Source organism: Callorhinus ursinus, unplaced genomic scaffold (assembly GCF_003265705.2).
Source record: "Callorhinus ursinus isolate GAN/ISIS: 27379988/994484 unplaced genomic scaffold, GSC_fseal_2.0 scaffold4, whole genome shotgun sequence".
Taxonomy (NCBI): domain Eukaryota; kingdom Metazoa; phylum Chordata; class Mammalia; order Carnivora; family Otariidae; genus Callorhinus; species Callorhinus ursinus.
In genome coordinates this window covers 151,317,921-151,333,735 of record NW_027397066.1, presented here as the reverse complement: position 1 = coordinate 151,333,735, position 15,815 = coordinate 151,317,921, and the positions used below count along the sequence as shown (strand labels likewise).

General features: G+C 49.9%; 1 protein-coding gene across 1 annotated transcript; it reads right to left on the bottom strand.

The window, feature by feature from the left end:
• Nucleotides 1-530: 530 nt before the first annotated feature.
• Nucleotides 531-13,844, bottom strand: RP1L1 (RP1 like 1). The gene is made up of 4 exons (XM_073891277.1): nt 13,236-13,844; nt 7,294-7,435; nt 4,668-5,707; nt 531-3,653 (listed from the first exon to the last, which is right to left on the bottom strand). Exons 1-4 carry the CDS (start codon nt 13,842-13,844, stop codon nt 531-533), a joined length of 4,914 nt encoding a protein of 1,637 aa, XP_073747378.1.
• Between the last annotated feature and the right edge of the window lie 1,971 nt (nt 13,845-15,815).

Genomic DNA, 15,815 nt, shown 5'->3' with positions numbered 1-15,815 from the left:
GAGAACAAACTTTGTCCAATGACCCTGAATTTATCCGTGTCTTCCGAGTATTCACATCTGCAGAGTCACCAAATATATTCAAGACTAGAAAAAAAAACACCTCAAAGTAAACGAGGTGAATGCCAAGAGAGGCCAAGGAGAAAAATAACCGGAGATCAATAGGCAAAAGAATGAGAGCAAAAAACAAACACACAAACAAAAACTCTCCTGGAACTTTTCCAGTCGATTCCATCCTTTTGCGCTCAGCAGGAAACTCGCGGGGCAAAGGAAACTCAGCTGGGCAAACCCAGCTGACCTCAGATAACAGGGCAGATCTGAGGTAACCCTCCTTCACACCGCACATGGGATTGGCCAGCAGGGCCCTGTGAAGCTCCAGAATTTAGAACCCAGGGACAGCGTGGTGTGGCTGTGTCCTTGGCAAGTCCTGATCTTTCTCCAAGCTCTTCGCACATCTCCACGGGACCGAGCCACGCTCAGGTGTGTAGACAAAAGGTTAAAAACAGACTCATGACTGCCTTGCGGCTGGATCTCTAGAAATCTAAGTCATCTTGGCTAAAGCCATCTGTTTTGTCCGTGGTGAGGTTTCTAAACCTCCTTTCTGTGAAAGCATGAGTTTTAACTACCTCCTCAGCTGCTAGGCCAGAGGCCTCGCCTGCCTCCTGCTCTGGAATCCTTGGCCCCGAGGGGGCCTCTTCTTGCTCAGAAGTGGAGCTTTCTGGGTACATACCTGTGACTTTTCTCTCTGGACCAGGGAGTCCCTTGGACTCCTCTTCGAAGCTCCTCATGTCTCCATTCAAAGGCTTTTCTACAGAGCCTTTCTGAGAGAGCTGAGAGCAGTTTCCCAGAGATGATGTGCTGGAGGAGGCGAGACCTGCTTTCCAGCCTGACCGCTGGCAGGGGCTGTCTCCACCTGGGGTGGGGGACAGTGCTGGCTTCCCCTCTTGATCTGGGCTTCTGTTTCCAGAAGTCTTACCCAGCTGGCCCTGTCCCCAGCCGACCTGCGGGCTACCTTCTTCCTCCCCTTGGTTTCCTCCCCCCGACTCTGGCTGCCCCTCTCCTTCAGCTTCCGGGGCCTCTGCAGTTTTGATGCTATCATTCTGTCCTCCTGGACTTGGGTCACCTCCTCCAGAGGCCTCACCTTGCAAACCGGTGTCAGCCCCAGAGTCCTCCTCGGTGTTTTCTTCCTTCCCACCAGAGCCCTGCTCTTTCCCACCTGCTCCCTCTGGGACACTGCCTCGCCCAGCCCCTGTGCTCCCTTCTCTCTTCTGAACAGTTGCCTCCTCCTCTCCCCCTTGGGGGTCTCCGTCTCTGCCAAGGATCTGGCTGTTCTCACCCTCACCCCACCCCTCTGTCCCAGGGTCCTGGTCTAACCCCAGCTCCAGGCCTCCAGTGGACCCCTGGACAGTCCCTGTCCCCAAGGGGACCTCCTGAAGTGGCTCCATCCCTCTCTTCTCAGGGGCTGCCTCTGCGGCCTCCCCACTAGCACACCCCCCTTTCTTCTTCTGCAGAATGTGCTGCAGGTCGAAGGCCTTTTGGATGGGTGCCCTGGATGCCCCCGTTGTGTCCTTCGGGGATGTGGGGATCACTTTCTTCCTCATGCAGGCCTCACAGGGACAAAACTCCTCCCCCTCGGCCTCCCCAACCAGCCAGGTCCCCAGGGCTCTGCTGAGGGTTGGTGCATCCTCCTCTTCCGCAGGGAAGGGGCCGGGCCCCTGGCTTCCAGCCTGCCCGGAGAAGGCTGAGAGGTACCTCAGGCCCTGGAGACGGTGCCTGCGCTGTTCCATCTGCAGGGACATCTCCCACCTGAGGCCCTCCCGGGCTGGCCCCGGCCACCTCCCCGCTGCCTGGCTCCAGATCTCCCGGAGCTCTTTCTCGGTGCTATCTCGGAGCCGCAGGCCCAGGTCCTGCTGCAGCTCTGCCACCATCTGGTCCAGCAGGCTGTTGTTCTGCAGGCTCCAGCGGGCTCGGAGCTCCGCTGTGGCGCTGCCAAGGTGGGCCATGAAGGCCTTCTCCATCTTCCTCAGCAGCCTGGACACCCAGAGGGGGTCAGTGTCCAGAGACACTCTGCGGGCCGGAGAAGACCTCGTCTCCCCAGGCCCCTGGATGCACTTGGCCTGGGCTTGCGCATGGCGTGTCTCAGAGGCTTTGGGCAGCTTCTCCAAACCAGGCTCCATTTGGGGGCCACTGGCATTTGCATCCCTGTCGCTGAGGCTCCTAGGGAGCTCTGTGGGTTTTTCTCTTTTCCCTGGAGGGCAAAGTATAGTGGAGGCAAGGTCTCTTCCTGCTTCCTCTTCCTGCACATTCTTACCTTCCTGTGCACCCTCCCCATCCTGAGAGTTGGCCTCTGACAGTTCTTGTCCCCTGACTCTTCCCTCTTCTGGGAATCCCTGGACACCATCTCCTTGCAGGGCTGCGATTTCTTTTTCTTCTCCGCCTTTCTCTAGCGGTACCTCCTCTTCTTGCATTGTGTTTTCAGCTACTTGGTCCAGGTTCCTGCCCAGAACCTGCCCCCCACTGTTTCTCTCTGCCTCATCTTTTCTGCTGGCACAAGCCCATGCTTGGGAATTGGAAGAGGCCATGGAACCACTCAGCTGTTGGTTTCCTGGATCCTCTCGGTTCTCAGAGGTTCTAGAATCAGGCCTCTGGGAGGGGATTTTTAAGGGCAGTGCTACCCTCTCAGAGACCAGGGCGCACTCCATGGCACAGGGTCCACTGCCCTCCCCTGAGCCTCTGGAGCCACTGCCAACATCCACACCAGATGAGGACGTCGGTGTGAAGTCCTCTGTCATGACGTCAGACCTGAGGCCTGGAAGAGCCTGGCACCAGCCAAGCTCCCAGAGGCCCGAATCCGGCTCACCACGCCTGAGGCCGCACCCCGGCCACAGGGCCTGGAGGGTGCTCAGGAGCTCCTGGTACCGAGGAGAGTCTATGAACCTCACTTTGCCAATGGGAGACCCAAGGTCTTCATCAAAGAAGTGGAGCCCAGCAAGACAGGTGATAAGGGCCTGGGCAGAGCGGCTGAGCCTCCTGCCCGCTGTGCTGGACACTTCGGGCAGGCTGCTGGGCCGGCCCTGCTTGGAGCCCATCAGTGCCTTCATGATCTGTATGGAGGCAGAGACGTTGTGCGGAAACACACATGGGCCCACAGAATAGTCCATGGCCATGCCTTTGCCTGATTCAGCCTCCCTGGGGTCTTCTGAAACTCCGCTACAAGGAAGACCCTCTTCTGACTTGGGATGAACATCACCAGTCACTGGGAGGGCTCCGTCTGGCTCTGCTCTCTCGCTGGTGGCCCCTTCATGAGACGGTTGTCTGACCTGCGTTGGTTCCCCCAGACATTCTGGGGAACGTTTGTCAACAGGATCCTCCTTGGGGCCTTCTGGGTCATCCCCTGCCACAACTGTGCTCTCACTCACCATCTCACATTTCATGGGTATGGGCTCCACTGGGATGCTGCTTAGCCATTCACGGACCACAGCTTCTGGTGAGGCTCGGGGCAGAGCACCCAGCGCCATTCCGCCATCTCTCTCTTGCCCCTCTAGACTTAGCCTTCCACCAGCAACCTTCTTCCCCTGGAATATTCTCCCAGACCTGGGGCCACAGCTGGAGCTGCCTCTTCTTGAGGCTTTGACTGCTTTCCTCGTGGCCCCCGACTGAGAGCCGGGGGGCCAGGGGAACCATGCCTCAAGCTTTCCCTCCCCCAGCTCTCCCCCGCCTGGCCCCCAGTCAGCACTGGGGTTGCTGCTACACGAAGGGTATTTCTTGACAAAAGGCCATGTCCTTGGGGGGGTGGGACAGTATCGGGTGCATATCAAGGGGACCTCAGAGAAGGGCCCCCGGCTTCCCAGTGGTTGGGAGGTCTGCAGGGCGTGAGTCTTATCACTGGGGGTCCTGTGGAACAGGGATGTGCTGATCGGTGAGCAGTCGCAGCCTCTGTGGGCTCCCGACATCCCTCCCTCGGGCTGTCCAACTGGCAGAACTAAAGGCCAGGAAGGCTTGGGAATGCCACCCCTTGCCTTTTTGTCCAGACCATCAGCTTGGCTGCTCAAAAAGTCTGATGTGTTGGAAGGTGTGGGAGCTGATGAGCATGCCCTGAACTCAGGGTGCCCTTCAGTCTCAGCAGAGGGACAGTATGGGGAGTAGAAATTGGAAGCACAGTCAGAATTGCTCACAGGGGTTATGAGAGCACTGTGGACCCCCTGTACATACTGGGAATGAAGAGAGGCAGAGGAGGGTGGCCCTGTGTCCTGGGAGGCCCGGTTCCTGGCCCTGGGTGAGCTTGCAGAAAGGGGTGGTGCTGAGCCATTTGGGCAGGCCCTGAGTCTGCTGGGAGGTCCTGGCATTTGCCTGGGCACCGGTGAGTCAGGTGGGCGGTGGGTATGCCTTTGGGTGTGGTGTTGCCTGGGGCAGCCTATGTGAGCCCCTTGGCTGAGATCAGAAATGCTGGGTGAGGACACAGCACTGGCTCTGCCCCTTTGCTTTCTCCTGCTGCCTGGGACTGAGGCGTAGGCAGAAGGTGGAGAATGGCCTGCAGTGTCCCCAGAGCCAGAATGACCGGGAGCCAGGGGCGGTCTCCTCCCAGACCTACCCTTAGCCTGGGAGTGCCTGGTACCCTGTCCACTGTCCTCTGCCTGAGAGTCCTCATTCCTCAAAGACAAGGGACTCACCGTGGGCAGACTGGGGCCTTCCCCCTGAATGGCCTTTGTCCAGGAAGTAGTCACGGCCCTTGTCTTGCTCAGGCAGCCCTGGTGCTGCTCACCCCTTTCACTAGACTCCTCGAGAGACCCAGCACTCCCTGAGGAGTCAGAAAGAGCACCTGCCGTGTCTCGGGTCTGGGGCTTCAGGCAGCTATGGGGCTCCCTGCGGCCCTGCCCTGCTCCCTGTGGACCTGGGCCCTCACTAGTCCAGGATGGGCCACCAGCTTCCCACCCTGCTCCCCTCTGGGAGGCAGCCCCTGAGACTGAATGTAGGTCACAGCTGCCCACACTGCCCTCTGGAGACCTGGAGCAGCAGGAGGAGTTTGGCTCGGAGTCTTTGGGGGCTCTGTCACTAGAAGCAGGGCTGACCCTGTCCTTGCTGCTTCTTTTCCTGCTGGTGAACCCTTGGCTATAGGGCCTCCTGGAATGGGAGTGTTGGGTCAACCTGGATCTCCTCTGAGAGGCCATCCCCTCTCCCTGGGTGGAGTACAGGGGGTTCATCCAGATCTCATACCTGGTCCCTGGCTGCCACCGGCCTCGGCCAAGGGCTTCTTCACATCCTGCCTCACAGGGCCCCTGTCCCTGTGCCCCAGGCTCTGAGGAGCCCGCGGGGTGGTCCTCCCACACACAGTGGAGGGAGTCCACCTCCCCCAGGACAGGGACTTCCTCACTGGCTGCTGTGAGGGCACTGGCCCTCCCCACCCTCCTGGACCACAGGAGTGCATCCTCACCAAGGAGATGGAAGCGGACTTTCATCTCTACAGACAGGCTGCCATCCTTGTTCATGCGGACCTTTTTCTCAACATCGTCACTGGCCACCAATGGGCCGAGCTGGGCAGGCATGTCCTGACGGTGTCTGTCAGGAGCAGGGCCCATCTGAGCGTGATGCAGGGACATCGGGGGGTCGCTGAGACCAGACCTCTCTGAGAGCAAGGAAAACCGCCGTGGCTGGCTGCCTGACCTGGACCTTGAGTGGATCACACTCTGCTTGGCCTTTGGCCCCCAGCTTCCTGGCACACGATGAAAGTAAGAGAAAAGAAGAAAGACAGTGAGCTACTAGGGGGAGCTTCAGAGTCAGAGAATAAAGGCTAGTCATGAGCCTTTCATCATTTAAACACCCCTGCCGCCCCCAAAACCACAAAATAAGGTCAGAAACCATTCTAGAATGAATATCCAGTCTGCAATCTGTGAACCAGCAAAACCTAGTGAGCTGAACTTAACGTCTGAATTCAGTCTCAACTTTGCGACTTCCTCGCTGTGTTGTTTTTGGCAGAGACTCTTTACTGAGTTGTAAAATAATAATAATTGTAGGTTTGTTTTGACGATGCAGGGCAATGCATATAAAACTTTCTGCAGAGTTGCTAGCACAAACTATGTTCTCAATAGACAACAGAGTTGGCAGGCAGAGCAGCAGGGCCCAGAGCTAACTCCGGGCCCGGCTCATGCTCACCCCCAACACAGGAAACAAAATCAATAAGCTGCTGTAAAGGTGCCTGATTGTAAACTGTAAAATGCTTTGCAATTATTAGTGGTGATTTATCATCTTAACAGTCATCAAGCTTCGGGGTTGATAAATGATTGCAAGGAAGGACCTGGACACACAATAGCAAGTCTTGAGAGTCAAGCCTGCACCCTAGCCATGAAAAAGAGAAGAAAAGGGAGCCACTGAAGGAAGAAAGAAGTGGTCCCAAGTAGGAATGAAGCCCTTAGTACTTTCTCATTTCACCTCTTCCTGATTGGCAAGAGGAAAAGGCTAGTGGAGGCTGAGCCTATGGCCAGCAAAAGAACAGATCTCCCTACTTGAGTCCGTCTAGATAGAAGGTTTCGCCAAGCTCTGCTCTTCCATAAGCACCTAATGAGACTAGGAGCTCCTCCAAAGGGGGCTCTGTGGCTAATAGGTAGGTCCTTGTACCTCTAGCACCTGGCATGCACTGATCACCAAAACCATTATTGTCATTTCTTAGTAGCTTTTCACAAAGGATATTATTTTGTTTATTTACCAAATTTGCCCATTTCCATTCCAATAATTTTGCTGAAAATTTCAACCTGCAGTTGTTAATTATGCCTTTAAAATAATGTGTTTTTAAATAACAACACCTACACTCTGGCACATAGTAGGCTTTTTGGAGGGATATACACACAGTTAGATGTATAGACTGATGAATAGATGGAGGATCAATGGTTATTGTTAGTTTTAGTCCATTTGGCTTCTACTGTTATCTAAGGGAGTCATGACTCTTGAAAGATGCAAATGCCATATACGTACATGGTCCATTGCCTCCATAATGTCATGCCCACCATGATCCTTAATAAAGCTTATTTTAGATCCTAGAAATTTAGAGTTCAAGATCTCCTAATCCTTATTTTCTTTAAATACCAGACTCTCCTCTCTCACACACCAAGCAAATTTCAACCCAATTAAGGTTGATGGCAGTAAGAAAGAGGAAGAGGCAAGGGTGACCCAAAAAATGTGGGATACCCAAAAATTGGGGCCAAAAGGCAGGTTTTTTAAATTACCTAGAAAGGATATCTGCTTAGTCCTACTGAACCACTATCCAGGGCAAATAAAATTGGGGAAACTCCAAAACTAACTCACCGGTTTTGTTTCTTGGAGTCTGCCCAGATAAAGTTTCAGTTCCGTATCTTCTAGAATCTTCCATTGCCAGAGGTTTGAAAGACTCGTAGCCAGCACATACTAGCACTGAAGGACTGTGGAGCAGACCCTTCAGAGAGTCCACCTGAAGAAGGAGAGTGTTGAGTTAGGAGGCCCAGTTTGCAGAGCCCCTCTTCTACCCAGGGAGACATAGGTAGAGGAAGAATCCCATCACTCTGGCCCTTTCCTGAAGTTTGCACATCTCACCCCAGAATTCTGTCCTATCCACTTGCCATAATACCTCCATAACTAGCTGGGGGCTGAGGTCCTATCACCTATTCCCACAAATGACACCTTCCTCTCTACCTATACCCCTCCCCCCACCCAGTTTAAGGTCTGTCGTTTAGGGGTTCTTCTGGATGCCTCAGGTGGAAAACACTTCAAGAAGTCTTTGGCCTGCCTCCCTGCTCACCCTTGCACCCTCCAGAATATGATTTTTTTTTTTTTAAAGCAACCAGAACAGAAAGGCCTCCAGCTTCCCTATGGAGATCTGATTCACTATCTCACTCATTTCCCACAAAGAGTTCTCTCCTGGGTCCAATCTTTGTTTTCCAGTATAATCTCGAGCCCATCACCTCTGCTTTCAGCCCTTCTGGAACAGAGAAGGGCAAGGCTGCTCTCTCTACAGGCTCCCCCAGTGATTCTCTAGGCTCCTGCCCAGAGGCTTATGCCATCCTTTCCCACCCACCCTAGGACATCCTAGGCTGGATGCTGAGCAGGCAACATTGCATTCCAGGAAACAGGTCCCTGCTTTTAGAAAAATCTCACATGGCCCTGAGGTCCCTACAGCACATTGTGAGACTTTGCACTATTTATGACATTATATAGTAACTGGCAGTGTTGGGGGATTTAGTTTCATCTTCAAAGGGCTGAATCTGTTCTTCTTTATTTTCTCAAATTAGAAGGGTATGTTCATTAGCAAGGAAATGAGAAAAAGAGAACTCTTGCATCCTCTCCCCACAAATGACATTAAATTAGCTGTACACCAGATCTTTCAACCTAGTTGATTAGAAGTTTTTTTCAAACTACTAAGCACACTTCTTTGTTGATTTAGAGCTCTAGTGCTTCACAAAAATGCAAACATGACCCAAGTCTATCAATTTATGGACACATATCAATGTATTCATATCCCTTAGACAGCAGTAGAAGCCAAATGGACTACATGACCCAAGTCTATCAATTTATAATAGTCATATTTCTAGGAAATCAGACTTTTCCAAGGAGGAAAAAAGAGAACTCAGGGTTATATGATGCTCCCATTCTAGAAAGAGGTCAAGGTTTAGGATCCACACACAAAAAAAGAGAGTTATTGAGAGTGTATTGAGAGTGTTCACCCAGTTGAGGACCTGACAACTGATAATCATGCCACAGCATGCCCTGGGGAGCAATGAGACCATTTTATTTACAGAAACTCTAATAGTTCTGCATTAAGTCTATAAGAAAATATGCTAATATTTTTTCTCCAATTAACTTATTTTTGTACCTGCTCTCTCCATTTCACCATACCCACTAAACTGTAGCTGATTGAAGGTAGGGACCTAGCCTTATTTTCTGTATCCTCTGCATTAAGCACATGCTGGTACATAACAAATGTGCCATAATTTAGGAGTTTTTTTACATTATGACTTTGACATTATTAATGTTGATTCTATCATTTGCCAGCCATGCAGCTATGAGCCAATTACTTAACCTCTGTGCCTCAATTTTCTTACCTATACAAAGGAAATAATAACATGAATTGCCTTGTGAGTTTGTGTGGTAGATGTCATGTCCTAGATTAGTCAACCTCTGTTTTACTTTCTTTCTGGTGTAATTTCCAGTATGGCGGAGTGTACAAAGCTCTATATACATTTTCTGGACTCCCTTGCAGCTAGACTTCTAACCATGAAATCATTTCTAATAATTAGATGCACTTGCACAAGGTAGGAGAAATGACAGTGAAGTAAAACCCATCTTTCTTTTGCTTTTGACTGTTGCCACAAGAAAAAAGTCAAAGGCATAAAGAGGCATGTGCAGCTGAAATGGCAAAAGCCACACTCATTTTTCCAGTACCCAGTCACCAGCTTTCTGGATATCAACAGACAGCAGTGGCACATGACCTGCCTGATTCCAGACCACAGCAATGGTGGGCTAATACTGAACTCAATTATTCCAGGGACATCACCCCAACAACCCACTTGAATGATTGTGTTAGAGGTATCTATTCAGATAGGTCAATTCTGTGATATTCTGGGAATTATTTCCAGAAACCAAGCTTATGCTCCTCCAGCTTTCCAATCTTTAAGCACAAAACTCTGTGTGTATAATTTCTTCACGCTTAAGATACGCACAGAGGTTTCTGTTTCCTATACTGAATCATGACTGATTCAATGTACAGTATCAGAGGTTGTTGCAGGCAATAGACCCTCAAGGAGAGGAGTCTTGGATTAGTTATCTGACCTGATTGGGTTTAAAGGCAGTGATAATCTGGTTACAATGCGACACTGGTGGCCTAAGGCACAAAGTGCTAAAACAGGTTCTTGAATGATCACCTCTGATAGTAGAATGCAGTGCTTAACTGAGAACAGGACTTTGGGGGAAAATCACTGGCTGTCATGACAGACCCTTCTAATGAGAATGAGAGCTGCAAGGACTATGGAGTAGGCTGGCTTCTCTGACTTAAAGAAAATGGCAAGCTCAAGGTCTAAACTCTCAGTTTAGGGATGGCCAGAGGACCTAGGTGCTTCTACTACTACTATAAAAGAATCTCTTTTCTCTTGTAGTCAAACATTAGATGCAGAAACTGATTCTTCTAGTTGTTGAAATAAAACTAAAGTGATTGTTGTGTCATCTGTCTAGCCGTAAAGCAAGTGTGTCAAAGCAGGACCCCATCATCAGGAGGTGGTGACATGTACTAGATCAGGTTCAGGCATTTGAACGGAAGGCATAAGTAAATTGCATGAGCCACACTCCCAGTTCACCTGCTTCTGCTGCATTGCCATCTTTCCTTCCCACACACCTAAAACTTCCTGGGGGAGTTCCCTATGACCAGTTAACTGAAGAAGAAAATATCTGATTCTGGGTTTCAGATGGTTTCACAGGATATGCTGACACAAGTCAAAAGTTGACTGCTGCACCATTACAGACCCACTTGGGGGCCATAAAGGGCAGTGGGGAAGGAAAGTACAGGGGACAAGGTTATTTGATTGGCTAGTTTTCACGGAAGGAGCAATGGCAGGAGGTTCTATGGCAATTCATAGGCAGGAGTTAGCAGTTCAATCTGACAATCAAGGCCTTGGAAGGAACAAGACTGGAGGGCTGGTGACAAGGAACTCTAGAGAAGAATCTGTAAATGGGTCTCCCAGAACGTGCCTAGAGAATGAGAACATTTGTGTCCCATTGAATGCTCTCCAGAAGGTGATAATCATGTGGACAAATGACCTGTTCAATGGATGTTAGTCATTCTTTTCCTCCAACCACCCCAAGGTGTGCTCAACTTGATTATGAACAGAGTGACAAAGTAAACATGAACTAAGAATGTAAACTACCTTATTCATGTGGATCTGACTGTCATGTCTGCTAAGGGTCCAATCTTCCAAGAGCAGAGATCCATGCTAAACTTGTGCCAAAACACTTGTGATTTGCAGCATATCTTGAGGTACTCAGCAAGCCATCTCATGGGAAGCTAATGACATTGAACCCCTCCATCATGGGGAGAGTCAGAAATGTGGATTCACTGGAATAGGCACTAATTTTGAATATATATTTCCTTCCTTGCCCATATCCTTCCACGCACTTGCTGAATACCTCATTCATCGTTGCCATAATCCATGAGAATTACTTCTATCCAAAGAACTGATTTTATAGAAAAAGAAGTGAGACAATGCACTAACACCCATGGAATTCACTGTGTAGCCATATACCACATCACCCAAAAGTAGCTATAACTTATAGAACGGTGACGCATTCAATGGGCACCAACTGCAAGGAATCACTTTATAGCGTTGAGGCATTATCTTGCAGGATGTGATATGTGCTCTGGTCTGGCAACCACTATACAATATAGTGCTGTTTCTCCACAGACAACAGATACCTGGGAATTAAAGGGTGGGAATATGAGCAGCTCCTTTCACTATTATACCTATGACCTAGCTACAAACATTTTGCTTTCCATCCCAAAAACTTCAGGCTCTGCTAGTTTGGAGGTCTCTGGGTCCAAGGGAAAATGTTCCCACCAGGAGACTGAACAGTGAGTCAGTGAAGTTGAAAGTTGAGACAGTCACTTGGCCATATGGGAATCCTTGCAACAATGAACCAACAGGCAACAAGGGGGGTTCTGTGTTGAATGGGGTGATTGATTCTGTAATGGGTCTCTCAGAATGAGAGTTTGGATCCTATTCAAACTTGTTTGGGGGGAATAGGGTTGCTTTTATGCAAATAGGATCGGGGGAAAGTCATCTATAGCCCAGGGAATCCCTTGAGTGCTTTCTGTGGCTGCCATATTCAGGTTAAAAATTAACACAAGACTACAACAGCTCAGGAAGTACCTCCAAGGGCTGAGTCCACAGGAATGATGTAGCACGTGCAGCATGTAGTAAATGTACCATAATTTAGATGGTGGAATTGGTCCAGCCACTCTACCATATCCATAACCCACATTTAGCTGAGGTACTGGCAGAGGGCAGAGGGAACTTAATACCATCAATGGCCTTGCAGTAGATAACCTAGTTTTCTTCACAACTCTGCTAGGCATGAATCAATTTTCAATGTTTTGCCCTTGCCTCCCTCTAGCACTTTTTATAAGGTATTTTGGTGACTTGATAGTTAAGTCTTAAGACAGAGGCTACAAATGTGGGCTTGTGCCCAGAGGATGGATGGTACAGTCCTGATGTGACTCTGGGGGGAAGGTGAATATGTTCTGATTGTAGGAAAGACAGCTACATACTTAGGTGGGGACATGCTGCTGTAGCTGCTGCTTGTAAATTTAAGTACTGGTAGAATAGTGTACACAGGTGTTAAGTAGTGATAGGATTAGATTATGGGGAAACTGTTGATTAGATCAAGTCACCTCCATCTTCCATCCTGTGCACCTACAGTGTACATTCATGTTCTGAAGGAGCTGGAAAGGCAAAAATTATTCACTAGCCTTCTTCACAGTTCAGGCGATATGCAGATTGGGTTCTCCATCAATTAGATGCACTTGATCAAGTCTGGGAAAGCAAGTGAGGCAGACACCGTCTCTTCTTGCTTCTGGTTGTTGTTGCTGCGAAGCAAATGTGTGGGTACCAGGAGGCCATAGCAGCCCAGGCAGCAGGCTAGACCCGGCACCCCAGTGCTCCTGCATGTCAAGAGGGTCAAGATGCAACTGTGGCAGTTTCCTGATCCCAGCTTTATAAGCTTGGATGCCACTATAGAGAAGTATTCTTGAACTCAGTAATCACAGTAGCTTCAAGCAGGGTAGTAGCTTCCCCTGCAGAATGCTGGGAGCTATTCCTGTAGACCCAGCTTAGAACTCACGCCTCCAACTGTCCAAAGATTTGGGAGTCCCCTAATGTCCTGCATTAGATTACTTTCTGCTCAAGGTACTTTGAGGAGTTTTTGTTTTCTGCACTGAACTCTCCCTGAAATAGATGGTATTGGATAATAGAAGGATTGGATAAGAAAATAATAAAAGTGTGCAACGCACAGTGTCTGGTACTCACTAAGCACTCAATAAATGGTAACCAAAATACGAATAATAATTGCTTATTTAACTGACTCCATGTCTCCACTCCTTTAATTCACCTTTAATTAGTAGCAGGGCAATCAGTGCCTCTTTGTAAAGAATAACCTCCCCATTCCATCTAAGTATTTTGATCTGAGGTCCAGAGAGCTTTTTAAAGAAATAGCATACCCCAACAGCCTACCTTTTTCCCACTTGTCGTGTACACCTGCTTCACAGGAAAGTGCAAAAGATCCGAGGCTTTGCTGAGAAAGGCCGTCAGGTTCCTTGTATTTCTATGGCTGAGAACCACTGTCTGCTGGAATCTAGGGTCTCCATTCTTAACCAGCATTATCCTCCTTGGGGCCTTAGGACCCTTGCAGGAAGAGGATGTTCCTGGCGCCTCACACTGGCTTTCAAAATCCCTTGACTGCTGAGCAGATGGGCTTCTCCCTTGTGGCCAGCCTGGCCTACTGGGTGTTTTGGGGGGCTTCTTATCAGAGCAGAGGTAGCAGCCACCATCTTCCAGCTGTTCCAGGGTACTGAGGCCATGAAGACCCCGGGGCGTGGTGACAGAGCGCACCCCAAAGGAGAGAGGCACACGCTGAGAGAGCTCGTCCATCAGAGCACCAAAGCTCTTGAACACGCGCTGGTCAACAGCCAAGCGAACCCCAGCAAACCGGGGATCCCCTCGCTTGAGGAAGGTTATCTTCTTGGCTGGCGTGACCTGGGTGACAGAGGGGGTCCGGACCACGGAAGGCAGGAGGCACTCACGGTGGCTCAGGGCCTGGGCATCCCTCAAGGTGCTGTTCATGGTGGAGAGGCCCAGGCAGCTGGAATGGATCAGAGGAAGAGGAGAGTCAGAGACAACCCACAGGAGTTTGCTTTTCCTCTCTCCCCTTTGTTACAGAGGTGCTCCCAGATCATCCCAAATTTGTACCACTCAGGTATGTAGAAGCTGGTTAATCCATTTGGATGGAATAGAAGGAAGGCCAAAGGTTTGGCACCAGACAGATATGAATTCAAATCCTGACTCCCCACTTACTACCTGTGTGACCCAGGAAGTTAATGACATAATCTGTGTCTTGGTGGATCCCACCTGTAACATGCAGCCATATTCATTCTGCATAGTGCAAGGTCTAATGTGTAACCCAGGGGAATTCCCAGCTCTCTGGATTCATGTCTTCTGGTGCCAGGTGAGCAGAATCCCTTGGGACAGGAGTATAGACAAGGAGACTTGTAACCCACCATGTCTTCTCTTTATTATCTGGTAATGTTTGCTTTAACGTAAAAAGAATGTGCCCCTCCTCCCATCCCTCCGAAGTCTTTGGAAGATGCATGATGGACCCTATGGGAGAGTACCCCAGCCCACTGCCATCATCATGGGAGACTAGGGGCTTAGCCCAGCTTTGATAGGGTCGAGCTCTTTCGTCCACCTGTTCATTTCTATTCCCACCTCAGGAAAGCCCCATTGTCTTGCCTGGGACCTTGGAAAAGCCTCCCACAGGCTCTCCTTGTCATTGCCATGCTCTGTTCTGGCCAAGTTGTCCTGAAACCCAGTTTTTACCTGGCATTTCCTATGCTCCAAACCCTTCAAATTGTTCCCCAGTGTCTGCAGAAGCAGCTCAGGCTTGTTACCCTACAATTCAAGGGTCCCTCAGGCTTCCTTCTGACTTCCCCCTTAGAGCCTCAGCTCTTGCTTCTTTCTCACAGGAGTTCTCCACTCCCACCCAGCCTCCTGGTTCCGAGGCTCTCCCTGCATGGCAACCCCCATCCTTCTGCAACCTGCCTTGGATTCTCTCCCCTGTGGAGCCTGCCCCAACCCCCTAGTCTGGGGCAACTCCCATTTTCAGTACAACTCCACTGGCATTTCCTATATCCCAGGCCTGTATCCTTCTTGGCCAAGTACCCCAAGCCTGTGAGGCAAACTTGTACTCCCCGGGGCTCTGAGCCCCATGTTTGGCATAGATCAAGGATCCAGGAAATACACACTTATTACTAATGCCCATATTTCACAGATCCTCGTAACAGTGCTTAATCCTGTCAGTAAGCTGACATTTGATGAATTATGATTAGGTAAGGAGTTGTCCCCACTTTCACATGGTTCAGACCACAGCAGGACCCTCATAAATGTGCACACTGCAAGTAAATGTGGTCTTTCTTGCTGTAGCCACGAATCCCACTTATGGCTCAGTGGTGCCCGAATCTCCTTTCCTTACCTTTGCTCTCTACCTAGCCACATTCATCTCAGAACTCTTCTTTCATTTTCAAAATGGTGGTGCACAAAGAGGTCTTATAATCCTCTCTCATCTCTGGTACAAACTTTATAATTAGCTTCTTCAAATTCCTCCCTCCCAACTAATCCCTTTAAGCTGCTTTCTTAGCTCTCCCACTAACATCCCTGCAGCGGCCAGATGCTGTTACCCAGGCATGTCCTCCTGCAGGACTTAACTTTTCTTCCCACTTGATTTCCATTTTCACTTATGATAAGGGCACATCCTTCTTGGCCCTTACTGAGGGACTGAGAAGGGAAAGAAGTGTGACTATGTCCCCCAGTGTCACCATGTCCCCAATGTCAGTGTTCTCTATTGTCACTGTGTGCTCTAATGTCACCATGTCCCCTAGTGTCACTGTGTCTCCCAGCATTGCCATGTCCCCTATGCATTCTGCTACCTCCAAGGGCTTTCTGGGCAAAGAGAGCCTCTCTAGAGACTTCCAGGACAGCAACTCTGCAGTGAGAATGGAAGCTTTCATGGGGAAAGCAGAAACCTGGCCTAAATCAAAG

Bases quoted from the DNA above. Each gene is read 5' to 3' on its own strand.
- RP1L1 (XM_073891277.1), bottom strand. From the start codon at position 13,844: ATGAACAGCACCTTGAGGGATGCCCAGGCCCTGAGCCACCGTGAGTGC. The intron at 7,436-13,235 runs GTAGGCTGTTGG...CTCCTTCTTCAG, and splicing joins ACACGACAAGTGGGAAAAAG to GTGGACTCTCTGAAGGGTCT. The intron at 5,708-7,293 runs GTGAGTTAGTTT...ATCGTGTGCCAG, and splicing joins GACTCCAAGAAACAAAACCG to GAAGCTGGGGGCCAAAGGCC.